The sequence below is a fragment of the Leiobunum rupestre genome, chromosome 6 (assembly GCF_980474605.1).
Source record: "Leiobunum rupestre chromosome 6, qqLeiRupe1.1.hap1, whole genome shotgun sequence".
Taxonomy (NCBI): Eukaryota; Metazoa; Arthropoda; class Arachnida; order Opiliones; family Sclerosomatidae; genus Leiobunum; species Leiobunum rupestre.
The window spans coordinates 38,344,045-38,371,976 of NC_143389.1; the positions used below are offsets into that span (position 1 = coordinate 38,344,045).

The following is a 27,932-nucleotide window of genomic DNA, read 5'->3' on the forward strand; positions in this document are numbered from 1 at the left end:
GGTTCAATGGTGTAACGTTGTCAAACCTACCTAGCCAGTCTACCCAATTATTTCCTCTCCCGAATTTCCATCCTCCTAGGGCTAATCATGCAATGAAAACTTTTTTTTTCCGTAAAAATGCGGAAACTTTTTCGGAAAAACGGCCTCGCTAATTTTCCGGAAAATTTTCCGATTTACAACTCTAGGAGGGGGAGGGGGAGGGAGAAACGTCCCGGGGTTTGTGCTTCCAACCAATGAATACTACAAAGGGGGAGGAGCTTATTGTTAGAGCGTAAGGGGATTCTCAAAATTGCCATTCTCCCTAAGTATCATAAATACATACTTGGGTGACATATTTCAGTTTGTCATTTTTTAAATTATTTGAATTTTCTAACAGATATCACAAAAAATGTCGGGGAAAAAATGTATCTAGCTGTCTATTTTCAGAGGAACAATTCACCCCTTTAACGTGTCAAAAAAAAGTTTTGATCTTTTTTATTATTTTGTCATGTCACGATACAGAAATTTTAAATAAACTGTTTTTACAATAATATTTTATCTTTAAACATTGCGATACAACGAAATATTTTTTGTTCGTATTTACAACACGATAATATTAAGATTTTTTTCTCGTAACTTTGGTAACAATATTTTTTGTTTTTTTTTCTTCGCAAAAGACTCAACAATTAACATTTTTTTTACGTTTAAAAGAGATTGCAATATGTCAACAATTTAAAAGGGGAAACTTAGTTATATATTTCCACTAATATATTTGCTTTAAAAAAGATCTTTCGTAAAAATGGGGGTCTAGTTGGCAGGCGATTTTCATGCTCTGAAATAGGGATCGGATCAGGGTCGTAAGGAACGGGGGCCAGGGGGCAGAACCATTGCCTCTCCCAAAATTTTTACTGAGAAGGGCCACTAAGCTTTGGTTATATAAAAAATTTCAAATGGAAGCGTTAAAGATATAAAAATGGTTACCTCATACAAGTAAAGTAATCACGTTTTTATTTAAATAAATTGAGATTTAAATATTTCTTTTGAATCAAATTATACTTCACTGAATTATCACCTGAAATGTCCTCAAAATGTCTAAAACGGGGGAAACAATCTGGGGTATCCCCCTCATCCTCATAGTTTGATTTGCCTTGACCTCTCCAACTTTCGCAACGGTGCTATGCCCCTGGATCGGATGGGGTGACATTTTTATTCAAAATATTTGGAAATAGCATTTTTTTAATGTTTTCTACTGAGTAGAATATTAACCCCATCGGCGCAGGTGCAAGAATAATTGTGTTAATTTAAAGGGTTGAGACTGTAGCCAATTTCGGTTTACTTGGGAGGAAAATATCGAAGGCAAAAATGATTCATTGACTTTTGGGAAAGTCAATTGTTTTTGAAAATGGGACCTAAAAGGTCCCACTGTGAAATGCTTTTGCGTCCATTTTGACTAGCATAAAGAAGTTAACGGAAGTGTTTCCTACCACTCTAGCTAGAAAACCATCTAATTATAACCAAAAGTAACGTAATAACCCAAGGTATGACACTTGTAGTCTTGGTGACTTTTCCTGCTTTCAGCTGAGCTGAATTCAAATTAATATTAACAATATAAACCAAAACGCTAAATAAAGTTATTTAAAATAGGTAGTCATTTCTATATTTCGATTCAAAAATGCCGATTTTTTTTAAATTTTAAAAGCCTTTTAATTTTGAAACCGTAAATGAAAACTAGCGGGCGGATGAGATTAGATTCCCAGAAGAATACTTCGGGAAGTCGCTACCGGATGGCGCTATTTCAATATTTTTGAGAAGAAATATTGTACTATGGTTATTACGTTATTTTTAATCGAAATGCTGGGTAGCCTACATTTTAGCTAAAAGGGGTATTTTGAAGGCGTGCCGATAAAATTTTCGATTTATCAAACTGATTGACCAAGCAACTATTTTGCTCCATATTTCAACAGGTTGAAAACAATTCTGTATAACGACAACAACTATAAACTACGGCCAGATTTACTCGAAATGTATTTAAAAATAAAGCGTTTCTTTTATTAACAGTCTAAATGAAGTTTCGCAATTTGTTCGAGTAACTTAATCCCCAAATCGTCGCCTTAAATCAAATACCGCGTATGTTGACTTACTTCAACTTGTAAACTCGAATTTTACTTTGCTGGTTTATTTTAATTCACGATTAACTTTAACACAAAATAAGATTTAGATTTAAATTAATAGAACCCATTAGCACGATCCAGCTTTTGGTCGTGTAATTAATTGAATTAATTGGATTCTTAAGAACTAGTTGCGTTATTCAATTTCTGCTATTTGAACTAACTCGAGTTGATTTAGCTTAATAATATCTCTAATTAAGTTTGACAAGGAAATATTTCAACGTATTGAAGTTACTTAGTATTTGCTTTGGGGCGACGAAAAATTACAATAAAAAGAATATTACTGAAAGAGCAAGATACGGTTATACGTCTTAAATACATGCCATTTCTTTCTCCCGTTAATATCCTGCTAAAACCAGATAGGCATGCATTTACATCGATATATTCGCCCACCACTTTTAATATTCTGAATTAATAAACCATCTTGGAATGTAGCGCCAAAGACGCCCGATGAAATAAAATGATAAGTGAGAAGGATTGGAAAATACTTGTAAATATTCATTACAGGCTTCGTTCCCTCATTCCGCCCTCACTTCCCGAAAAGGGGACAAATACTTGACGAATTATTTACAAAGTGGACAGGTACCGCGTTCCAAAATTTGGTCATGAGGAATGTATTTTGATAAGAGTTTTTGTCTTTCGAATTATTTGAAAAGATAGTTTTGTTCAGATGGTGCGCCATAATTCGTATAATTTAATTATAAATTAATGTTCGGTTGAAAATTATTTAAACGCACGGTTTTATTGATTTTTTTAAAGTTTTTTTGTTCCGGGGCGATCATGTCGGCACAGGTGGCGCGGCACTTTGTTTGCTCGATCTAAAAATGTGATCGTTAGAATGTGGAGAAAAAGGAAGGAGCTGCGCTGTAAAAAAACGTTAACCTCTCCACCAGCGGGTGACAAAAAGGGGTCGACGCCGCGGCGGTATTGTCAAAGAGATAGCGCCAGTATTCGAATCTGTACTTTGACATCAACACACGCCTTCACATGGACATGGTAACCATCTTTGTGTCAACCCCCATTATCCCACTGGCATGACCTTGGAGGCAGTGGCGTAGCTGAGAACTCCGAGGCCCCCTTGCAAAAATCTCAATGGGGCCCACTTTTCAATTTTTTTTAAGTGAACGCCCCCCCCCCCCCCGCGCCGTGGGTGCTGCGGACCATCAGCTATGCCACTGCTTGGAGGGTTGAATTGTTTTACAGTAAAACTCCTTAATGTTTTTCAATGGTTAGAAATAGGGGCACTTTTATTTATGAAAATTGAGAGGGAAAAGAAATGGATTACCTTTTGGAAGATCCGGAGCCCGTTTTAACTGGTGGCTGGAGGAAGGTCTTCATCTCCTCCATTACGCACTCGTACTTGGGTTCCTCGCTGTCCTCCGTCGAAGGACTGTAGTTCCGAGGCTCGTTGTACACTGCTCGGTTAGCCGACATCAATCCGGATTGGGAGCCAGCGCTGCCTCTCGGCAAGGAGGTCCTCAGCGGAGGATAGTAGCCACTCTCCGAGCGACTGCAACTGGCCGGAGCGCAGTACGAAAAGTCACGGACAGCGACCCCATCTGTCAGAAAGGACCACCAAATTACATTCTACTTTAGGGCATGAGGTAAGCTGAAACCTCTGTTGAAAGGAATTGTTTGCTTTTGTTTAGAAGTTAAAATACGCGATGCACTAATTAACAGGTAAGTATCTTCTTTCCTATTGTGAACGCCATTAGCTTGTGCAGAGCGTAACTCTATCACTGGCACCTAGGAGCAACCAACACAAGGAGAACGCAGCCAGCCTTTAAACACGCTAACGAAGGGTTGTGTACGAATTTCATTGGACGAGCGTCGCGAGCCTTTACGCTGAACGTTCTACGGGCGGGGAGAAGACAATTTCAAAAATTTCCGCTTTCGACGGCAGCAGGCGCTAAAGCGTCTAGCCAATGAAAAATGTACGCGAGAAAATCCACGACTTTTGACGGGTTGCGTTCTCCTTGTGTGGGGTGTTGTGTTTGTTGCTCCTAGCTGGCACAGACAAAAACTGATAGACCCGCTATGTTTGAAGGTGAAAAATAGCTTCTTTAAATGGTGGAGTAGTTAGCACTTTCGCGTCGCAGCAAGAAGAGCCGTGTTACATCCTAGCCTGTGGTACTGCATGGCTGAAAACTCTGAACCACTTCTTCCGCGTAGAGTTAACAAGTTATCTCCCCACTGGTTAAAAAGGGGTGGTTCTTCGATTTCCCCTTTCCTTTCGAGGAAAACGGTATAGTTAGTGCTAGGGAGCTGTTGGCACGAAGGGCTTGCCACCATCCTCCTACGCAACATAACCTGGCCACCTGATAAAACTGAATTAAAAGTAGCTAACTGACTTGAGACTAAGGTTGTGCAAAGATGATAATTATTATTATTATTATTTTTAGTTAAGCGCAAACCACAAACAAAATTCGACAAATTTTATCAACTTAATTGCGTTTTTCTCAATGCTTTCAGTGTGTTAAAGGGAATTCGACATAATTGATCAATTAATGTTTATTTACTTCTTCTACCAGTTTCCTTTTTTAATAGTTATTTAATCTCGGGATAATTCACTATAACACAAATATAACTCTAATTTTTCACGATTTTAGGGGAAAAAAACTGAAAATTCAACATCTAGGCCACGTTGGAGAAGACCAACCACTTTCTAAATATGACCATAATAAACGGCTTATTAATAAGGACAATCTAAAATTTGGCTAAAACCATCTGGGTGGAATCCTTATTCCATCGCTTCCTCTTCACCCTTTGCACTTTCGCTCGTTTTAAAACAGACTGACCGAGGTCGTAAAATAAAAATTTCTACGTTTTATGGAAACTTTTCCTTCATGATTAAAAAATGAAAGAGGGAAAATACTGAAAATATAATCCATCTAAAAGTTTTGTAAAAGAAAGAGTGAAATTTTAACGCACTTTTCCCTAAGCGATAAGCAATAATATCTTATTCTTAAATCCCACACCACCGTGGATTATTTTTCATAGACGCCTCGATCTAAATTCCACAGTAAAATAAAAACCGTAACAATGTTTTATGTTGGGAGGCACTTGGTACAAAGGTTTTCTAGAATACTGATTTCTTAAAAGTAATCCATCATGGCGGGTCGAGGAAAGAGATGCCATCAATAACCCGAAGGATAGAGAGCCGCGCTTTTTTTGTCGGGAATGTGCGATTGTTCGCGGAACAAAAGGTGCTAAAGGGGACGTGTCGCGTCATAAAAGGACCCTACTTAAAAAAATTTAAATAAAATACGAATTTAAATTCAGAAAACAAGGCAAACCATGAAATATAAAGGCAATATTAGTGTAGCAATTATTAATCCTAATGGAATCAGTGGCGGCTTCAGGAATGATGGTGAAGGGGACTTGTGTGTACTGGGCCCACGTACAGTGTAGCCGTATTTCACATATCTCTCAAAGAATTAGACTTAGAATGGTTAGAAAGGAATTATCGGTAGCCCGTTATGAATTTTGGAGATCGGGGAGCCACAATTTGGTCATTTGCACATTTTAAATCTACATATTTTTTTTAAAAATAAGACCGATTTGTTTAACTAAATTTTCGGTTGCATTAAGAAATTTTAGTTTTAAGTGAGATTTGAACATTTATGGACCTCATAGTCCGCGTACGCATTATTGTGATATTTGAATTTCGTACAAATTGATACAGACGCCATCTAGCCCCAAAACATTTGCGTTTCGCTACTTAAATCCCAAAACCAAGTAACTCTAAAAATTTGGTTTATCGAAAAATTAATTTAAATTAACCCGTTTGCGTTTCTCTACCTTATTTCGAAAACCAGGTAACTCAAAAAATTCGGTTTGTCTAAAAATTAAATTAAATTAAATTAAAATGTTCTCGTAACTCGAAAAATTAATTTTCTATAAAATTCCTCTTTCAAAAAAATTAATTTAAATTTAATATTTAAAATATATTGAATACAACGGGGTGATTGTGTGTACTTAAATGCCCGTGACATCTTGGTTGGGCCCGTTAGAATGTTTTTTGCCCCTTACTTTACTTCTTAAAAAAATACATAGTGATTCAACCTTAATATTTCAATTTTTATCCTTCCTGGGATAAATTTCTGTAAAATTTTACGGAATTTAAAAGTTGCGTCTGGGCTGAGTTGACATCGCGTTGGCTTCTAAAGCATTTTGCTTTGACATAAGCGACATTGGTAACACTAAAATAATTATATTTCAAATAAATGTAACGCAAATGAAATTTCTTTAAAATGATATACACATGATACACACATGTTAAATGAGGATTCAACAGTTTCACTGTTCACATAACTTTCGATGGCAAACTTGTAACTCCTCTCGAACTACCGTTTGGTGATATTTATTTTCGTAATATGCTAAAACATTTTCTACCGAAAGCTTTGGTATCTTTTCTAGCGATTTCGAATAACCGGTAATTGGAAAAATTAAGCGATTTTCAATAAATTCAGGTACTTGCTCATTTAAAACGTTCCCTAAGCCTTTGCTAGAAGTAATAGTAGAACACAAACTCACGCCCGCCGCCATTTTGAATATTACCGGATTTTCGTTGTTGCCAGGCAAATTTTTTGAAACGGAAATGGGCCAAAACTTTAAAATGGCGTGCTAAAAAGTTTGGCCCCATTCTCTCATTCGAATCCCCCCCAGTGTTGTTCCGAGCGATTTCAGGAACGTACTTCCTCCAATCACAGAACGTATTTTCGAAGCATTTTTTGCCAAATTTCCTTCCTTTTTTAAATGTCAAAAGATTGAATCCGGCATTGTAACTGCTGTCAACAATTACAATGCCCTTGAAAACCGCGTGAATGTCGCTTTCAATAGAGGGTCATACAAGAGGAATTCGCAGGTGAAATTAGACCACGTACTATTTAGAAAACTTTCAACGAACTCCAAAAAGTTCAAACGTACTAAATATATGCCAAAAAATATCAAAACATATTTTCGTTTCATACTTTTTTTCAAACGTACTAAATACGATTAAAAAAATCCAAAACGTATTTTCGTACTAAAAATTTGAAAACGTATTAAAAATGTGCAAATGTGCCGCCAGGAAAAACACTGATCCCCCCTGAATTGAATGCTTGTTACGAAAGGATTGGAATTGGATTGATTGAAATGGGGTCTTTACCTTGTTTTCTGGGAACTCTCTTTTGATTGGTGCAGTTGCACAAAACGCAACAACAGATGATGAAAGAGATGATGATGACCACGAGAGAGACGGCCGTCGGCAGGACGAATGTCCACGTCTTCTCCAGCAGAGACTCAGTCTCTACTTTACCAAAAGCGAACGGATCTAAGCAATAGTGAGAAAATATTCCATTAAGCAAAACTACAACCTTTCTCAAATATAGTAGCGGTGTTTGTGATAAGTCTCTGAAATCTTTTGCACAGACTTTCTTATGAAGGCAGGTTACGTTTACTAAAATGATTCTAAATAGCTCTATTTCGTAAGATATTAGCATAAGATAAGATAAAGATAAGATAATCAGCTAGGTTAATACCCAAGGCACCACCTTAGACCTAAGTCAGCAAGCGACTTTTAAAGCCATTAATTCAGGTGGCCGGTAAGTAACATAATAACAACGAGATTTACAACCAAACTGATTTTCATAGTTATTGCGTAATCAAGATGTTTTCTCAGCACAGAGCCCTCTAGTGTCTAAAATACGTGAGACTTCTGCTAAGCCGAAATATCTGGGGTACGTTCAGAAACAGTCAACGGAAAAAAACCCGATGGATTTATATTTTCCACCGATGAGCTTTTTCGTCATAATGACGTCGTAAGTTGCTGAACGCTTTTATTCCGTCATCGGTGTTTTTTAAAATAGCGTAGCATTAATAGTAGTTTTACGTCAGTAATGACGTCAGTCATCGGAAAAACCGACTTTATCTTTCGGTGACTTCGGTGTCTCACCGATGACTATCGTGACGTCAATACCCGAAATTAAAATGCCGTTCAGTAAAACACCGGTGTCAGCGGTGAGCGTTTCTGAACGCAGCCTAGGTTTCCGATAGATTGGCGGAATATAGGCTAAAATGATAAAAATTAAAAAGGTTTTTCTCGGCGCCACGAGCTCATGTTTTTATTTATCACTTGTGCGCATGATTCGCACGCGGGCTTCAAAACAAAACCAAAGCCCCTCGCGACTCCAGAACGTGCTTAAATTTTTATCAAAACGGTAAGTCGCGAGTTCAAGTCACAGCTTGAAGAGAGTAGCCAGTAGCGGCGCTAAGGTTTTTTTCACAGGTGGGATAATTATTTTGTGGCCCTTACAACCATGGGGTGTAGCTACACTCCATTTTACAAATTTAGTGACCCCTTATAAATTTTCCAGGAAGCGAGAAGAGCAAGGTCGTTTTCTTGGTGCGGCTTGTATCCGACCTGGAGGGGACACGTGCACGCCCGGGGTATTTCCCTAAATTCCCTTTCTTTTCTTTCTATTGTCCATTCAACTTTCTCCCAATTTCCGTTCCCTTCCTCCCGAATCTATCTGTTTATGGTCTACTATCTTATTGAGTAAACAAATTGATTTTGAAATTTTTTTCCAGAAAATTTTTCTTGGCAATAAAACCAATTTCTAGAGAAAAAGAAAATTCATGCATTCAAATATGTGGCCCTTTTAATATAAATATGTGGCCCCTCTCAGAATTGCAGGGGGGCTAAAGCCCACTTCAGCCCACCCTTAGCGCCGCTACTGAGAGTAGCAACTAGGAGCAACAAACACAAGTAGAACGCAGCTAGTCTTTAAACACGCTAACGAAGGGTTGTGTACGAATTTCATTGGACGAGCGTCACGAGCCTTTACGCTGAACGTTTTACGGGCGGGGGGAAGACAATTTTCGAATTTTCCCCTTCCGACGGCAGCAGGTGCTTAAGCGTCTAGCCAATGAAAAACGTACACAAGAAACTCCACGACTTTTGACGGGTTGCGTTCTCCTTGTGTAGTGTAGGGTGTTGTGTTTGTTGCTCCTAGGTAGCAGTGCCGAAAAAAGGTTCGGTTAGAAAATTAGCATTAAAGCAATAGGAAGTGTCAAACTTATTGTTCTTATGTTACTTATGATATTAGTCATAGAGTTATGAAATGTTCCGTGGCTGTCCTTAACAACGCTATATGTGATGGGCACAAAATGATAATTTTAATTAGCAGGGTTGATGAGCTAAGATTAACTAGAGGGGGAGGCTAAAAATGAGAAATAATTATGTTAATGCGAAGAAGTTACTTAGTTTTATCATTAAAACCTACGAGTTATATTCAAGTTCATACCGTAATCACGGTCTAAAGATTAAATTTTTATAGTTGAACGCGATAACTGATATCATTGTGAACACTACAGCTAAACTTATCCGCCTCGTAATTGCACTATAGGGTCAATTTTGCCGTAATGCCATTGTCCGATTAGACTAATAATCGAGTGTTCTTGTTCTTAACCATTGGTACCCACGAATTGGAATAAAAACGGGAGTATTGTAAAACCGACAATGACTATAATTTGGGAATGACACTTTGACACATCGGTTTCTATTTTCGATTTCGCGGATTAGCGGGAAATGTCGACTCGCTTGATTATTTGCGAAGGGCGAAGGAAATTTTAAACTTAAATTTTAATTCCACCAGGAAATAATACCGGATAGTTTCCTTTTGAAAATCTACGCGAAAAGAGTTAGCTCTTCCACAATTATACTGTACTTTACTTTCCCACAAAACCCCATAAACAACAAACCCGTTTCTTTTCTTTTCTAAAAATAAATGACACCGGTATCATATTCGCGATTTATCCACCCGTTGAATTGGCTTAAATAGAATGCTCGTAAGACCGTATCGTTTTAAAAAAATCACTATAATTAACGATCTTATATATATAAATAATATAATATAAAATAAAATAAAATAAATAGTAGATTTGTTTTAAATTCGGGTTATTCTCCACCCTTTTTTTTCATTTATGGAACCAATTGAAGGAAGATTAAGTAATATCATAAGTAACATAGTAAGTATTAGCCAAAATTATCCCTAAACTGATTTTTATAGTTATTGCGCAATCAAGATTTAGTAGGACGATAACGTACTACTCACAAGGAGACGACCCGAGGTGTTACACACCGATTTTGTTCAAACTCGGGGGATTGGTAGACCTTCATGTAACTTGAAAAATCCTAAAGGGATTTTATTCAATGGGCAACGGTTTTACTATGGCAACGAAAAATGTTTTTACAACATAAAATGGAAATTTTCCCATTGAAAACAACATGGGATTTTGACCGATTTTAAAAAATTGAAAAGTTTTAAAATACCAAAATTATAAAAAAAAATTTAAAATTGACGAAAAAAATCAAAATTGATCACATTTTGATCAATTTGAACCAAATGGGTGAAAATGAACCGATATGGCTTAAATAGGAAAAATTTCCATTTTATGTTGTCAAAAACATTTTTCGTTGCCCATTGAATAAATTCCCTTTAGGATTTTTCAAGTTACATGAAGGTCTACCAATCCCTCGAGTTTGAACGAAATCGGTGTGTAACACCTCGGGTCGTCTCCTTGTAAGTGTTATATTTAACTTAATTACGTTACTTTGTTAATATAGAGGGTTATACGAAACTCACCAGCTGGGTCAGTGTTGAATGCGACCACTTCGCTGGGTTCGCTGGCCCCAAAGGCGTTCTTGGCCGTGACGAAGGCCTGGTACTTGCTGCTGCCCTGCAGACATCCTATTGTGTAGCGACTTCGAGGCGTAACAACCAGAGGGGCCTCTTCCCAGTTCGAGTTCGGCTGGCGCTTGATGTGACAGATGTAACCTGTTCACGAACATCATCGAAAACAATATTTAGAAAGAGTTACTGTTCACGGGGGGAGCCTTTCTTACTACAACTTAAGTCGTAAATAACAATTAGGAAAGAAGCTTTTCTCAATTAATTAAGTCTTACGAAACGAAAGGATGGTGGCTATTTTAGATACTCATTTTAACATTAGAGAACGTACTTTCTACTTCGTCGTCCTGAGATTCTTGATATATATTGAACTCGACATCCCCGGACTTGGAAGACAGCACCTTGATAACGGGTGTATTTGGCGGAACTCCCGTCTTAGTACGAATCTTGACCGCGTCGGTCTGCGGACCGATTCCGGCGCTGTTGAAGGCTCGTAGGGCAATCTTGTAATCGGTGGACCTGTGAAGTCCGCTAAGCAGGTAGCTCTTGACCGTTCCGTTTGATAAATGCCGATCCCAAATAGTTTTGTACGCGTAGTGTCCGTCGCTCCGAGTTTCCACGAAGCCCAAGTAATAGCCGAGAGGTTTGCCGTTCCAATGTTTGGGGCGCATCGACCCCCACGAGAATCTCGCCGATCTAGCTCTCACGGAATCAACTTTAAAATTCGCGGGTGCCTGTGACGGTTCTATACGAAATGCAAGAAGAATGTACTTATTTCCAACTTAATTATCGACGCCAGGAATTCATACCTCTACTTAGAATGCTTATCGCGGCAGATTTTCGTCTCGATGTGGCTGACGGTATTCTGACGTCACTATGTTAACTTAACAAACAACAACGCGAGAAGGGAGCGCACGCAAAGGGGATTTTTTTTCTCGTAGGCGGGGCCAAAGCCGTCAGGGTGATCTTACCATACGCGATACGGCAGGATAAGCATTCCAAGTAGAGGTATGCATTCCTGTCGACGCTTTAAGTACCTTCTTCCATGGTAGTAAGAACGACTCTATCCGACGGATCCCCAATGCCAACTTCGTTTTCTGCTCTGACCCACAAGTAGTAAGTAGTTCCAGGATCCAAGTCTTCCAAGACGTTGGATGGTTCGTTGGGCTTGACCATTTGGCGAACCTTCCCTTTGGAATCTTCTTTCCTCGATAAGTAACGAGTGATAATTACGTCGTTAGTTTGAATCGTAGAATTGAGAGGTTAGGAATTACGGAAAAGATCGAATGAGTGATACCTATGGCGGCTTCGTGCTCGATCAGGATGTTAGTAATGGGACTGTTGCCGTTGTAGCTGACGTCCCACGACAGACGAACGCTGCGGCTCCAGATATTCAACAACATCACCTTCTTAACTTTCCCAGGAGGTTCTGCAAATGTTTGCGTTTAGAAATAGGTCATTTCGCGTCTAAAAGTCTCAACATTTTCACTCGTGTAAATCTCGTGGTTCGGGCTAAGATATAGGCCTATTCGATTACCTATAATAGTTAATCTAAATCTAGTATCACTACGTCCGTGGCCATTTTGACCCGAACAAGTATAAGTTCCACTATCGCCGATGGTGGAACGATCTATTTTCATGACGGACGCCACGCTTCTTCCAAAATCCGTCTGAGTAATTGACATTCTGCAGTGCATTCGTAAAATTAGGCGTATACTCGAAATAGTAATCGCATTGACATTATCCGTAAGACACTAGCCTGTCATCGGACGAAATCTTCAATTCGCCGGTGTCTTTCTCCCAAGTTACCTGAAGAGGCAAATCTCCGGTAACGTTGCAATACAGCTCGACGGGACTTCCCTTCTTTAAGGATAAGACTCTAAATTCCTCCGTGGCTCGAGGGGGAACTAGTACTTCCACCTTGACCGTTTTCCTCAAGTCATCACCAACCCCATTGGAGATCATGCAGGTATAAAAACCTTCCTCTTCCTCCGTCGCTTTTGTGATACTGAGGGAGCCATCATCGTCGAATCGAAGTCTAGAACTGGTCCTCACATCATTCGAGGTTTCGGTTAATATATCTGGCATACCGCTTATCATTAGAGACACGCTATTTGAAACAAACACAATATAATAAAGCAATTTTACTTTTAGATTTCTTCCAGGACGTTTTAACGGCCGGACTACCACCGGCTTGGCATAACAGAATCACGTCGTCACCCGCTAAGACAGAGGCGTCAGTGGGCTGACGAATCCAATAAGGTTGAACTATCAAAAGATATAAATGCAATTTATTAACGGCGCATTTTCTCTAAATAGAACCAAATCCTTACCATTGACTTGTAGACTAATGGTATGTTGGTCTTTTCCAGCCGGATTTGACACGACGCAACTATAATTTCCCGAACTATATTCCGAGACTGATTCTATAATTAGGTGCGACGAGTAATCGTCGATACGTCGAATAGCGGCGTCCACGTTGGTCGGCATCGTTTGTCCATTCTTTAACCAGAGGAATGTTAACGGAAGGTCACCCGCACTCACGGCGCATACTTCCTGCAATCTGTGACCCTTGGGTATCTCTACTCTGCGATTATTTTGCAAGATGGTGGGTGCGCGAGCGGCTGAAAACAAGAGTACGTATTTTTCAACAAGAGCTTTTTTTTGTGGAATAAATAAAAAATACAGGAGCGGCGTTCCTTCGATTGATTTTGAATGGTCTCTTTTGTTTTGATTTTTAAATCCCGGTTGTTTTACCCGCCCGCGGCTCTCGGTATCCCGGCGTGCCTCGCTGCTATCCAGACATTCGATCGATCGAGGGCCACCGCTCCCTTCGAAAGTGCGCAGCTTGAAAGCCATCGACCGACCTCCAAGATTCACTTACCCTCAACAACCACTTGATTCGACGACCATAGCACCGAAATTAGAGTGATGATAAAAGTCAACATATTGTAAATTTCCAATTTGTCAAATAACGATTCAATCTTTATTTCGGTGAATTAATTAGGGAATAATCTAGCGTAGATATTGGAATTAGCTGGCTAACCGTAGTCGAAATCCATTTCGCGAAATATGAACTAGCCCGTTCTCATTTCAGAGTCGTGGCGCCTCGCGATCATGTTTCAAAGGATTCCTTGAAATAAAAAGTACCTACGTTAGAGATAGCTTACCAGAAAGACTTACCGCGATACATTCGACCAAAAATAGAGATCAATAAACGTCGATACAGACCTTGAATACCCATTTTTCGTTTGCGTAACGCGAGTTTGTTTCGCGTTTCACATCGCACTTGACGCGACAGCCGATCACCTTTCCTTTCGAAATAACCGAACCGAACGCTGGGTGGCGCTGTTGGTTCGGTTGGCGAGCGATCGTTAATAACACTCGAATATGAAATCAATTCGAAATTTGACAAAGGATTATAACAGAGCCTTTTCGGAACCACGAGTTTATTTTGAAAGAGCGAAGGCTAGAAATCAAAAGCGTGCGCTTCAGAAGCCTACCTACGACCACCAGGCGAGTTTGAGTTTCACCTTTCCCGCGGGAATTTTCGGCTAGGCAGCGATAAAGACCACTGTCCTCGGCTTCAACGTCGGACACCTCCAAGATGGAGCTCACTCCGGACGAGTTCTCTTTTTCAACTGCCGACAGCCTAGACCCCAACGTCCCCGAATTCATCATTACTATCACATAGGCGCTATTCAACATTCAAATAGTTCATAGCCTACTTCTTGTCGGATTCGGGATTCAATAAGCGATCCCCTTTCCTCCATTCTATGGTCAGGGGCAGATCGCCGACTACCTCGCAGGTTAAGTGCACACTTTGTCCGTTTCTCTCGACCAAATGTCGAAACTTTTCGCCCATTTGAGGTGGAACTGAGAAAGAGAAGGCGAGAAAATTATAGATCACGATGGGTTAAAGCGCTCGATTCTAAGCTAATCAAATTCAAACTAACCGTACACATCAACTTTGGCCGTTTTGCGCAATCCTGGCCCTACCCCGTTGTTAATGTCGCACGTGTAGTAGCCCGTGTCCTCTTTCTGACCTTTAGAAATCGTCAGCGTACCTTCCGGGCTGATTCTAAACCGACCGTTGTCCAATATGTCTTGAATGAGATGCGAAAGTAGATCTGGATCCAAACAAAGTTACTCAGTGGATGTGTTAGTTAATCAAAAATCACCGAAGTAAACCTTTAGACTTCTTCCAAGTAATTTTCGGCCTGGGATGTCCTCCGGCTTCGCAGGGTATGTCTATATCCCCTCCAAACACTGTCGTTCTGTCAATGGGTTGATGGATCCAAAAAGGAGGAACTGTAACCGAAGCAACGTAAACCGGCAGTGCCCAATACAAACTTATTCGAAATATTCCAAATGGTACACTAACCATTCACCTGTAAGGAAACGGTGTAACTATCCATTCCTGCCGCGTTGGACACGACGCAGCTGTAGTTACCGGAATGGTATTCCGTTACAGATTCGATGAAAAGGTTCGACGAATAATCGTCTATTCTTCTGACCACGATATCGACGTTGGACGCCATAGACTGGCCATTCTTCATCCATCGGAAGGTCAAGGGTAGATCTCCCTCGCTCGCCGTACAGAACAACTGAAATCTTTTCCCCCTGGCCAAAGCCGTCGGTTCGGCGCCTTGGAGTTTTTGCAAGATTTTGGGGGCTAAAGCTGCAATCATCGAATTAGAGAAACATTTACTAAGAATATCGTGAAATACGCCTATTCCTCTCAGACGATCGTTCTACGATTCTTAAAAATTGATCTATATTCCCTAGAAAATGCGACTTTCCGTCGCTAACGAACGGAACAATAAATGCGAGGGTTAAATCTCAGACGAAAAGGATTGAAAATCAATACTCTCTCACCCCACAATCAGCTGAGAGGAGAGTCCGTTCCTCGAGATAAGTCCCCATCTTGAGGGCTTCGTTACCCTTCGAGGGGGGTGGCGTGAGGCCTACTTCCTCCCTTACGTATCGGCCCTTGTTTCGCGATTTTGAACCCACCTTTGCTGAAGACTAATGGTAGAAGGAAGAGCCAGAAGGGAGCGAGGAGCAATCTGCAAGAGCCTCGTCCACCGCCAGCGTAGTGCGGGGAAGCTGAAACTAGCATGGCCGCATTCAGGGTTGAAATAACCGGGGATCCACTGCGGCTCTCTCATTAACCCTTTTCTTCATGTTCGCCGGAGGATGATAGGTTTCCAACAACGCGCGTTTCCGTTGTCGATGACGCGAAACCCCAGAAGACGTTTCACCTTCGCAAATTGACGCTAATTCTACTTCAAATCGAGCGACGTGACGATGATGGAGTCTACGACGGAGTTAAAAAGTAAATGTAAAAGAACTGTTCCGTGTAGTGACGGCTGTTGGCAAACGGTGGCGCTTTCGGCGGATTTTTACGCGAAACTTAACAGGGGGCTCACTCTCCAAGGGATGAAGAAGCTGATCAATTCCAATCTGGAGAAAAACCTAGGATGACGTCAAAATATTCATAATAGTGATTATTATATTTTGGATATTTAAAAAACAAAATTAAAATTAAGTTCTTTATTAAATCAAACGCTAAAACAAAATTGGCGGTGATAAAGTTATTAGAAAATAAATCACGAAAAAATTGCCGTTGCCATCGAATCATTGGACATCGTTATTCCTGTTACAAGATCATCAACCACGCGCAGAGCGTAACCGCGAGATACGAAAGTTTTACCGAAATAGTCGGTGAAAGTTTATAAAGGTAGGTAAAGATACGCGGATTATAGAAGTTGCTTTTTTTGCAAGACGTAAAAATGGTAAACCTCTTCATTAAATGTCATTTATACGACTTATAAACAAAACGTGAAAGGATTATTTAAAAATAAACGCTCATTTTAAAAGTAGGTCCCTATAAAAATAATATTATGACATGTTCCCAAAAAATATATTTCATATGATAAGAAATATAATATATGGACAGTCAGTTACTATATATTTATAAGAAACAATATATCTCGAGCTTCAAAATACGAAAGGTTCAAACAGTTATCGACGTGATTGAGTAATAGCTTTGAGCCATGCATCGTTGCCAAAAATAGCCGTACAATCCGAACCAATCAATTCGAAATACCGGGATCACTCGAGAGTTCGTTACGCGATCCTATCCCTTCACTTCCCCCTTCGCCTTCACCGTCAGATGACCATATTATTCGTACCGTTGACTTTCTAAAATTAGTGGTACGGCTGCGGTGTGGTAGGAGGAGTCGAGCGGAATCCTTTGCATGGAAGAATGAACCATAGTTTGCCCACGAATGAACCGCGCGAGCGAGTATCATTCACTTTGTCTCAGTTTGGTGTTGCATAAATCAGATGTGGCGAGAGAGAGAGAGAGTATATTGTGCTGTCCCCATTTCTTAGTAAAAGGGGCAAGAGTGTCCTGCCACCCCCTTATAACGGAACTTTTTCTTCGCAGGAAGAGAAGATGGAGGAGGCGTTGACCAAAGACACCAGTGGTCCGAGACTTACGAGACGAAGTCGATTCCGGAGAAGTCCAACCTCACACTCATTCGGATATCGATCACGGGAAACTCATACGCGATTTAAGTGCTGATTGCCGCGCGGTTCCAGGATGCACCTACAAAGTAAGTAGGCCCCAAAATTTTTGTTTCTACGCACGCTTCATAAAGAAAAAGAGGTTATATATGCTATTAATATTTTGGAGTAAATTTAAAAATTACGGTATCAACGATTTCATTTTTAAGATATTGCTCTTGTAATATTTCATTATTGAAATATTTTAAACACTATTTTATTTCCAAAGAATTAGTAATGCGAAATTTGTCTAAGAATTAGTAATGCGAAATTTGTCTAAGAATTGGTAACGCGAAATTTATCTAAGTATTAGTAACTCGAAATTTATCTAAGAATTAGTAACTCGAAATTTATCTAAGAATTAGTAATGCGAAATTAATCTAAGAATTAGTAATGCGAAATTAATCTAAGAATTAGTAACTCGAAATTTATCTAAGAATTAGTAACTCGAAATTTATCTAAGAATTAGTAACTCGAAATTTATCTAAGAATTAGTAATGCGAAATTAATCTAAGAATTGGTAACGCGAAATTTATCTAAGAATTAGTAACTCGAAATTTATCTAAGAATTAGTAATGCGAAATTAATCTAAGAATTGGTAACGCGAAATTTATCTAAGAATTAGTCACTCGAAATTTATCTAAGAATTAGTAACTCGAAATTTATCTAAGAATTAGTAACTCGAAATTTATCTAAGAATTAGTAGCTCGAAATTTATCTAAGTATTAGTAATGCGAAATGTATCTAAGAATTGTAATGCAAAATTTATCAAATAATTAGTCAAGAGAATCAATTAAAAAATCAGAATAAATATTAATTAATTTCGTATCATTAAATTAATTAAAGCTATACTTTGTTTTGAAATTTCATATAGAAACCATTTAATTTCAAAATAGTCATTAAATGTTAGAAGTGATTAGGTTAAATAGTTGATTTTTTAACATTAGTTAAAATAACAATAGTACCGTATTTCACATTTATAGCATAAAACTAATTTGTTATAATAACACTCAAACTATAAAATTCACATCGTATAAAACTTACAATTGTTAGTTAGGAATGGTATATTATAAACGCTAGATATAGACATTTACGAAGTATTCATTATTACCCTAAAATTCGATAGTGTTAATATTACTTTCGTTTATAACGGGTAGAGTTTTTTGAAGCAAAACAAAAAGGTCAATAGATATTTAAATGCTTTTCTATATGCAGTTCTGCGCTCAAATATAGTCGCTTAACAGATAATATTAAAAAAAAGAACGGTTTTGAGTTTCCCGTCACGTACCATTTGTATATTATCGTTTTTTAAGTTTATTTCAACAAATATCCTGTATGATATGAATTTTTATCAATTATCTGAGTCATTTAAATTGGTAAATTAAAAATTAATTTAATTAAAATTAAATTAAAAACCCTAAAGAACAATTAAAAGAAGTTTTTATTTGCAACATCACAAAGGTAAAACTAATCGTAGTTTCATTTAATTTACTAAAATTGAGTTATAAACAGAAATTTAAACCAAACAATTTGTAGGTATTGCATTTTTTTCCTTTCTAAGGTTGCAATTCGTGACAATTGTGCAAATTATAAAAAGTAAAAAAATCTTTAACAAAACAATATAATGCGGTTTATTTCGGGAATATCAATTATACATGCATTGACAGAAAATTTTATTATTTACACGCATTTGTTTCCCCACGCATTTTTGGTAAAAAAATAGTAACTATAAAGTACAATACCGAAATGGAAACTTTCGCCTAGTAAAAAAAATTCCACAATCTTCTAAATTATATACTACAATCCAATACAATCTGTGGCATTTAATCACTTCATTGTTCGTAGAAAAAGTCGATTATATATTGCAACGATAACAATCAAGACTACTCACAATTGTCAGTCTTCGTACGCGAAAATCGGCTTTCATTCAAACATATTAATTTAAAATTCCCTACCGGAAACTAAACTTCCGCGTATAAAAAAATGTTTCTAAGGTAATTACTTTAACATGAATTTGAAATCTAATCGAGCGATTCCTTTAAAGGTTTAACGATTACTCAATATTTCAAAAGTAATTAATCTCGAAATCGAATGAAGATAAAATTACCGGTAAATAATATTTATTAATTCAAAAGTCGGGCGGAACTAGCCTTATAATTTTTTTTTATTTTCCTTTAAAACACAAAAAAGCGCTTAATCTTTTAGCCACCCACTTATATCCGGAAGTCGTTAAATGTTTTCTCTCGTCGAGAAGTAAAAGTTAAATCTTCGGGGGGTCCTCTTAACGGTGTTTTGAGAAAAAAAGATTGTTTATCATATCGGTTACATTAGGTAAATGATATTGAGAAACTTGGGAAAAGTCACGTACAACTTTGACCCATATATTTGCTGAGGTGTTCTTTCCATTGACGTATACACTAAAAAGAAAAATCTAAAGAATTTCTCAAGTTGCTTCAGTCAATATAAAGAAGCTAAGTAACTCGCGAGCCTAAGCCGGTGCGGCGGTACTACCGAATATCTATTATTTTTTCTAATAAAATGGGTAAATTTTCATTTTATAATAATATTCTCTGATTTTCTGGATTTTTAGAACAACTGATACTTAAACCGATGAATTTACAGGTTTTTTAAATGAAGGAAGTTGGATATTCGCCTTTGGCTTGGCGTAATTTGAAAATATTTGGGTTTTTCAAAGATTTTTATCTGTTGAGTGAACTATTCCGGAAATCGATAGCAATATTTTTGCTTTTAATTTCGTTTGAGGAGGTGAAAATGAAACAAAGCTTAATGTATTGAGGAAATACTCCCAGTTATTTGTTCGTAATTTAGGCGGAACAAGAAAAGATTTAAATTACGGATTTTAATTTAGTTTTATTTTTATAGTCAAGCTGAAGGTGGACTTTGTTATATTAATCAAACAATCCATTTAGTAGAACTATTTTTAACACTTATTGAAATTACGTAGCCAAATTAAATATGATAATTAAATTTGAGCTAATAAATTTTAACCGAGCGATTTTAACGTATTACATCTCCCTGTAAATAATTTACTAATTCAAAGATTTCGATATCAAATGCTTGTTTACTTGTTAATTTCAGTCAAATGGCACTAATGGCGTATTTTAAAATTTGCGTAACCTTAACTCACAAATCCGTTTTGATTCCCGTGAAAATAATAACGTAGCTTTAACTTTTGAGGTGGCACCAGTTGAACAATAAAAAAAAATCAAACAAAGCAATTCAATATGATAAGGACTTTAGAAAAAAAACACGTCCTTATCTTTTTGTTGTTATTGTTTTTTTACCCTTGAAATGAAATGAAACCTAATCAAATCAAGGAATCGCACGTACTCTGGACCCGTAGAACACCTAGATAGAGTAAGGCGACTAGAAAAGCTATCACTTTGAAGAATCTTACATTTTAAATTAGGAAAACTTATTTTATATCGGTAATAATACACTGGAGTAATTGAGTTTCAATGATGACCGCAATCTCCCGGTATAAAAATTACGTAATAATTGCTTTCGTATTGGCAAGTCATACCATACGAAAATAAAACAAAACTATATTTCCGAACAATACTTCGTAATTTAAAAAAAAATCACTCCTTGTTTTTTCCTATCATGTTTTTTTCAACCGAAATTTTTTACAAATAAACTTCAAAGGCGTCTTTGTTATAATCCGCCCCTTAACTACAAAAAAAGGTTTTCGGACAGTTCACGCTAAAATTCTAGAATAGACTGTACCAGCTTCGTGACTGGTTTGTCAAGTACTATATCATTATTAATATCACAAGGAGTTTTTCTTCTTTGGTCGCTGCGTATCACTTTTCAGCGTGGCCCACTTTCTCCAAGCCGCAAAACTTTGTTCAGTGGGATATAAAGGATAAAATGGTGATTATAATCAAATGTCCGAGAAGCCGGTTTTTCGCGTATCTCTGCCTCCTTTTCTCTCTCATTTTCATGACGTTTGGCTTTAGCGAAGCCACTCAGAAACTAGTGAGAGTTTCGATCCGAAAATATACAGTATTAGGACCCGTTATTTCTAAATATCGAATTTTCCCTATTACCTTTGACAAAGTAAATAGTGTTACAAAAAATATGTAGAACACATCACGATTTTATTGGATTGAAATGCACCGACTTTTATTTCTCTGGAAATCTGGCGCTATCGTTTTCAATATAATGGCGCGTTTATTTTGAGAGCTCTTTTTACAAGGTATGGACACTTTTTTTATATTTTTATAAGATATAATATGTTTTTACCATTATATTGACATATAAATTAACTAGGATTTATTTTAATATATATAATTAGAGGTCGGGGATGGTTAACTTTTATTCAATAGATAAAGCTCTCAAAATTATTCGTAAAATGTTTTGATCAAGTAATTTATATTTCTATATTATCCGATTAATTTTTCGATAAATTTGTAAAATTAATCGGGAAAACGACGTTTTTTCCGATAAAAAGCTAAAATTTTACGAATAATACATGTTTTTTAATCATTTTCCGAAATATTAACCGGTAAATTTCTTTGTTTACATTTTTTTCCCGAAAAAAATCAATTTAAACATGGATAATGATTAACCGTCCCCGACCTCTATATATATAATAACTTATTCAAGTTTGTCAGGCACCAAAAATACATTTCGGAATAATATAATTAATCATCTTAATAACCTGGAATAACTGTAAATAGCAAGCATACCTTAAAGTGTTTTCATTGAGATTTTGGCAAAATTAATGTTTTTCAAATTTTTTGTTTTGGTGATGACGAACAACGAGGGCCCTAATTTAGAAATGAAGTGCGCGTAAATGAAGCCACGCTTCTCGATTTTCATAGATCAAACAATCCTCTCTCAACGCGGTAACTGTTTCATACATAATATAAACGTTACGACCTTAGTATTTTAGTATTTTAATTTCACTTACAAGGAGACATCCCGAAGTGTAACCCACCGATTTTGTTCAATCGGGGGATTGGTAGACCTTCATGTATCATGAAAAATCCTAAGGGGAATTTACTCAATGGGCAACCGTTGCCATGGCAACGAAAAATGTTTTTGACAGCACAATATATAAAATTTTCCCATTGAAAATAACATCAGATTTTGACCTCAAATTGATCAAAAGTTTACCTATCCCCCGAGTTTGAACAAAATCGGTGGGTTACACTTCGGGATGTCTCCTTGTTAGTTTAACCGTAACCTAAGATTTATGGATTGATTTTCAAATTATTTTACGCGCGTCAAAAGGTCTTTACATATTAAGGTCTAAAATGTGGGTAAATAGTCTGCCAGACCCAATAAGGTAGCGGCAGTGTCGAGCACTAAAACCTAGTTTTCAAATCTCTCAATTAACCAAAACACTACACCCCGGAAATGAAATCCGATGTCGTAATTCGCAGCCAATTATATTGAAAACTTTCGCCTCGTTTATTTTAGTTTTTATTCAGGTGGACATTGCCGACTGGATGCCCCCAAGACATTATACAAAATACCGGCCCCTTGGGATTTAGAGCACCTGCCCATCTTGGTCATAAAATTATACTATTTTATAGCGGTACAGTAAAGTAATTTTACGTAGCACTAGATGATTAAACTTGAACCTTTACGAAAGAAAAAGCAATAACACTTTCTAGACGTTTTACTAAATTAACTTGGCAGCGTTATCAAAGTACCGAGCACGTTGTCGTTAAATCTTTGACAGCTTCAGCTTAACCTCTTTTATAGCTCGATAAATGTTGACGTATATTCAAACAAACAACGAAAGAAATGGATTAAATTTACATTTACACACCTTCAAAGTTTATAAATATGAAGGTCAAACGCATTTATTTTAGACCAAATACAAGAGAAACTGAAAAATCTTCTAAAAGCATCTCTCGCAATCTCTTTAGAATATAATATCGATGCGCACGGAGGCCATGGTACTTCTATATTTAAAAGGAATAGGCGTTTACCCGAAATCAGCCTTTCAGAACCGCAATAAAATACTATGGTACTTCTATACATTATCCTGGAAATCAATGTTGTCTAAGATTAAAAGCTTTCGAGTACGACGGTCTTGTAGTCTTTGACAGTGGTAGCTGATCAAATTGATACCAGTCCTCCCTGTTGATATGTCCTCGTCGTAACTTCAAGGTGGTGGAACTTACAAACCGTGAAAAACAGGAATATACGATTCGCAAAAAAGGAACACTAATAATTAAGGATTCCAGAAAACCATTCCACAAACGACCTGGTATAATTGCAGCCACCCTATATATTTTAAGACGAAATTAACGCCTCTTCAGAAGTTATTGATACTATCCGGGTTTAATGTATCCAATATCTGGGTTTATATAAAAAATAATCTTTTTATGTGAGTCACTTTCGTTTTCATTTGAGGTTAGTAACACTAAAATAAGATATAGTCGAATGGGACGTTGATGAAATATATATTTCAAAATTATTTGGTTTTAATAAGAGCTATAATTATTAAAAATATTGAACAATTTTACGTAAAATATGAAGTAAGTTCTACAAGAACTGTAATAACCTTAAATTATTTGTTTATAATGTACTTTCAGGGTCCGAAAACGTTGGATGTCCTCTAATACGATGGATATGAGAATGCGACAAGCCAATTACTTAGCACTAAGCACTTCGAGAAGATCGTACGAATATTTTCAATATAGATACGAAATTCAACTAAAATAATTCGCAACAATGGACGCTATCGGTACAAACTACGCAACCAAATTCAAAGACACTCTGACTCGAATTTCAGTGACAATCCTTTGCGCGTTGGTGTTACATACGCGAGTGACCAACAGCCAATGGATAGACAAGTACAACCCAATCGCCTATCACCAACCGCATAAGCCCCCAATCGGGTTTCCTCTACATCACCTCAATAGTGCCAACTACTTAGCCTCGTCCTCGGGTCATATGGGTCAGTACCCGCTGGGCGTCCCATCGAGTCAGCCATTCGGAACTCCCAACAGGCCCGGACTGACCCACGGCTATCTGGACGACGGCAATGGTTTGAACGAATACAGAAGAATGATCGGGGAGAATTCCTTCTTAGGAATACCTGGTTCGGACAGCTTTCTCGGTAGCTAGTAAGTAATCGTTCCGCGTCATCTCGTCTTAAAAGCTATAACGATACTAACACCCGAATTTTCTTTGATAGTTTTCGACGCAGATGGCCTTTCCCGGACTTTGTATCGTTCGTGTCGACTTTGAGAGCTCGTCACGAGCATAAGTATGGCAAAAACACTCAATTCGAGGCGGTCACTCCGTACCCCATCCACCTCAAGTCGTAAACAAGACGGTATATGCCGATGACTGTACAAAGTGCACCCGGAAACCAGTGTAAGTGTCCCAAATGGAGCGCATTAACAGGAGACTACCCGAGGTGGTTATCACCGATTTTGTTGAAACTCGGGGGTTCGGTAGACCTTATGGTAGTATGAAAATTGCCAAAGTGAAAAGTTGCAATACGCTTTAGTTTTCCCATGGCAACCGAAAATGTTTTTGATCTCTCAAAACGAAAAATCTCCATTTAAAAAAGCTTGGAATTTTCTCGGTTTCACAGGGTACTTACTTAAAAAAATTATACTTTCAAAACTTACCCAAAAAGATAAAGACCTATTTTGGGTAAAATTGATCAAGGATTTTGGGTAAAATTGATCAATATTGATTAAATTTTAACAAAATTTGGGTAACCGAGAAAATCCCATGCTTTTTTAAATGGAGAGGTCAAAACATTTTCGGTTGCCATCGGAAAACTAAAGCCATTGCAACTTTTCCCTTTGGAAATTTTCATACTACCATAAGGTCTACTTAACCCCCGAGTTTCAACAAAATCGGTGATAACCACGTCGGGTAGTCTCCTTTTTAAGTGAAAGGGTGTTTAAGAATAGTATACTGTATAATTGTACTATTACCATCAAAAAGTGCCTTTGAAAGGGAACTGTAATAGTAGTAATTTCAGGTATTATAGAAAGATCATTAAGGAAGCTTCTCGTTGTTGAATTATCATTAAAATTCCAATAAAATTTCGTGTTTATAGTAAAAAGGAGTTTAGATAAATGTAGCTTGCCACCACCCTCCTACGCATTGTAACCCGGCCACCTGAATTAAAAAAAAAAGGCTTCAAAAGTCGCTTGATGACTTAGGCCTAAGGTGGTGATTAGGGTATTAGCCTAGCTGATTATTATTATTATTATTATTATTATTATTATTAATCATACGTTGATTGGGCTCATGTTAAATATAAATATTTACACTTTTCACGCTAAATCGGTTTCAATGCGAATATCAACGATAAATTACTGCTTTATAAAAAAAAATCGAGAAGAAGGCTAATCCCCTTTTAGCCATATCGAAGACCCAATTTGCTTCCTCGAAATGAATGTCTTTTTAGCAGCATATCACCTTTTTCGTACAATCCGCGTCGCCTTAAAAAGGGGGAAAACCAAAACACGTCAGAGATATAACCCGAGGCGCGCGAAGAACATACACTCTTTAATCTTAAAATGAACGAGTCAAATTTCATTAATCCAGTTATTCTGAGAATGAGGAACGTTTCTTGACCGAAAAGAAAAGTGAATCGACCTATGGTGCACGCGAGGTGGTTATATTGTTAATCCCCGAGTACCTTATCCTTTAAATATCACCCGGATGATAATATTAAACAATTCTAATAATAGCACCGCCTCTTGCTTCGAGGATTATATAACTTAATTAAGGAAATGAATATAATTTTACCGGCGAAATTTATTTCTAACCACTTAGTAATAAAGTTAAGAATACTTTATTAGAATGGAACTAAATGGTTTTTACTCTATTAGAATTTAAAACGGAATATTTCCTCTCGCTCCTAGACAATATTGCTTTGCATAATTTCTTCATTTAATATTTAAACGATGGGCAGTATGCCCTAACAATCAAGAATACAAATTTAACAATGTTTTAATAATCATTCATCTTTATACAGACAAAGAGGCAGATTTAATTTTAATCATCCGAGTGTGTCCTATTAATCAAGAAAGTTATCCTGAAGTCACTTTTTAAAAGATAATGTTGCGTGATCAAATATAATGAAATTCGGTTCCATGAATATATATAAACTAGTTAAAAATTTATAAATATATTGTTACTTCGTGTTGCGTCACAGTCTCAACGCTCGAAAAATCTTTAATTTGCGCGTGAGTTTATCCAACACCTCATTGTCCACGAAAAGTTTAAGCTATAAGCGTTTTCAAAATCAATTGTATAACGCGAATTGGGACGCGTATCATTTATACTTTACTTAGATCGGAAGATATTATAAAACCGTAAGCGTAATGTGGCCGCGACAGTGGGCTTGACCTTGACCTTGACTGATACTGTTTTATGATAATCGGCTAAATGCTTTTGAGCTTCGGGTTCACATTCTATCGCGCAATAAAGAGTCGCGAATGTCTACGTGAGCCTATAATAAGAAAAGTGGCGCGGTAACAAATAGATCGATTTGGAAAGTGGGCAAATTGGTCTTTCGCGTGCCGCCTTTCCACTCAAACCCCTACGCCAAAAGTTTACCATTTTCAATTTTCGCCTCCACCCCGCCCACACGGATTTACTTTGATCGCGTAATCTCGAGTTGGATCTCTATTCGAAACCTATTCTATTCCCGTAATTGTTAGAGTTTGGCGGGCTTTAACGGGACCTATGCCGTTATTACGCGTGTCTATAGGAGTGTGAAATTAATAAATAAACTGCCGTGCAAAGCACAAAAGCATTAACGACCAAAACCAAAATATGGAGAAAACCCGCGAAATTCAAACTTTCTTTGCCTTAAGATACCCCAACTTACTTCTTTCAAGTTTATATAGTAGACTTGGATTTTTCAACTCAAATTATATTCTGGTACTAAACAACTTACAGGCCAAACGATATTTCAGAAATATCATTAAAAAATGCTTTTTACCACGGGGACTATTTATGTCTTAAAACGCGAAAAAAATGCGTCTTGATTTGACTTTTAAAGAAAATAAACACATTAATGCGTTTTTGGTTTGAAAATAATGCAAAAACCTAAAATAATGCGTTTTGCAATAAGTCATTTCTCTAAGAACAAAAATTTTAAATTCGAAAATTAGTTCAAAATTGAATTTAACGTATAAAATAAGGTGAAATAAAACCAAAATCTGTAAATCGAAAATTTGGTCGTTAATGCTTTTGTGCTTTGCACGGCAGTAAAGTTCGAGTAAGGATATTAAAACCGCGCCAACCGATGCGACGGCTATTAAGTACTATTATAATAAATATATATTATACTTACGTCGTTAGAACTTATGACATAATACGAAATCAACTATAATAATATTTCCGTAAATATTTGAATACCAAAAAAATAATTTATTTATAATATCAGTGCGCTGTGTATACATAATACATATCTATTTTTCTATTACAGGTAACCATAACGTTGAAACTTCACATCTCTATATACATACGCGAATTACAGGTTTATTGTATTTACTGTTATTAACACAAATTAGCAAAA

At 37.2% G+C, this 27,932-nt stretch overlaps 2 protein-coding genes across 6 annotated transcripts; one reads left to right on the plus strand and one right to left on the minus strand.

Moving 5' to 3' along the window:
* Positions 1–612: 612 nt before the first annotated feature.
* LOC149940838 (cell adhesion molecule Dscam1-like) lies at positions 613–16,185 on the minus strand. The gene is made up of 17 exons (XM_090179379.1): positions 15,836–16,185; positions 15,204–15,500; positions 15,011–15,130; positions 14,776–14,949; positions 14,548–14,695; positions 14,323–14,471; positions 13,153–13,443; positions 12,968–13,087; positions 12,579–12,900; positions 12,357–12,505; positions 12,117–12,248; positions 11,857–12,021; positions 11,151–11,564; positions 10,775–10,966; positions 7,297–7,461; positions 3,433–3,706; positions 613–2,965 (listed from the first exon to the last, which is right to left on the minus strand). Exons 1-17 carry the CDS (start codon positions 15,939–15,941, stop codon positions 2,926–2,928), a joined length of 3,258 nt encoding a protein of 1,085 aa, XP_090035505.1. The 5' UTR covers positions 15,942–16,185; the 3' UTR covers positions 613–2,925.
* Positions 13,384–27,932, plus strand: LOC149940839 (uncharacterized). Of its 5 annotated transcripts, none has more exons than XM_090179914.1 (5): positions 13,384–13,455; positions 17,274–17,442; positions 23,968–24,501; positions 24,573–24,754; positions 27,843–27,932. In XM_090179914.1, exons 3-4 carry the CDS (start codon positions 24,107–24,109, stop codon positions 24,703–24,705), a joined length of 528 nt encoding a protein of 175 aa, XP_090036040.1. In that variant the 5' UTR covers positions 13,384–13,455; positions 17,274–17,442; positions 23,968–24,106; the 3' UTR covers positions 24,706–24,754; positions 27,843–27,932. The 5 variants fall into 5 exon arrangements, with proteins under 5 accessions (XP_090036040.1, XP_090036039.1, XP_090036041.1 ...); XM_090179913.1 differs by lacking the exon at positions 13,384–13,455 and adding an exon at positions 15,722–16,562; XM_090179915.1 differs by lacking the exon at positions 13,384–13,455 and adding an exon at positions 15,722–16,157.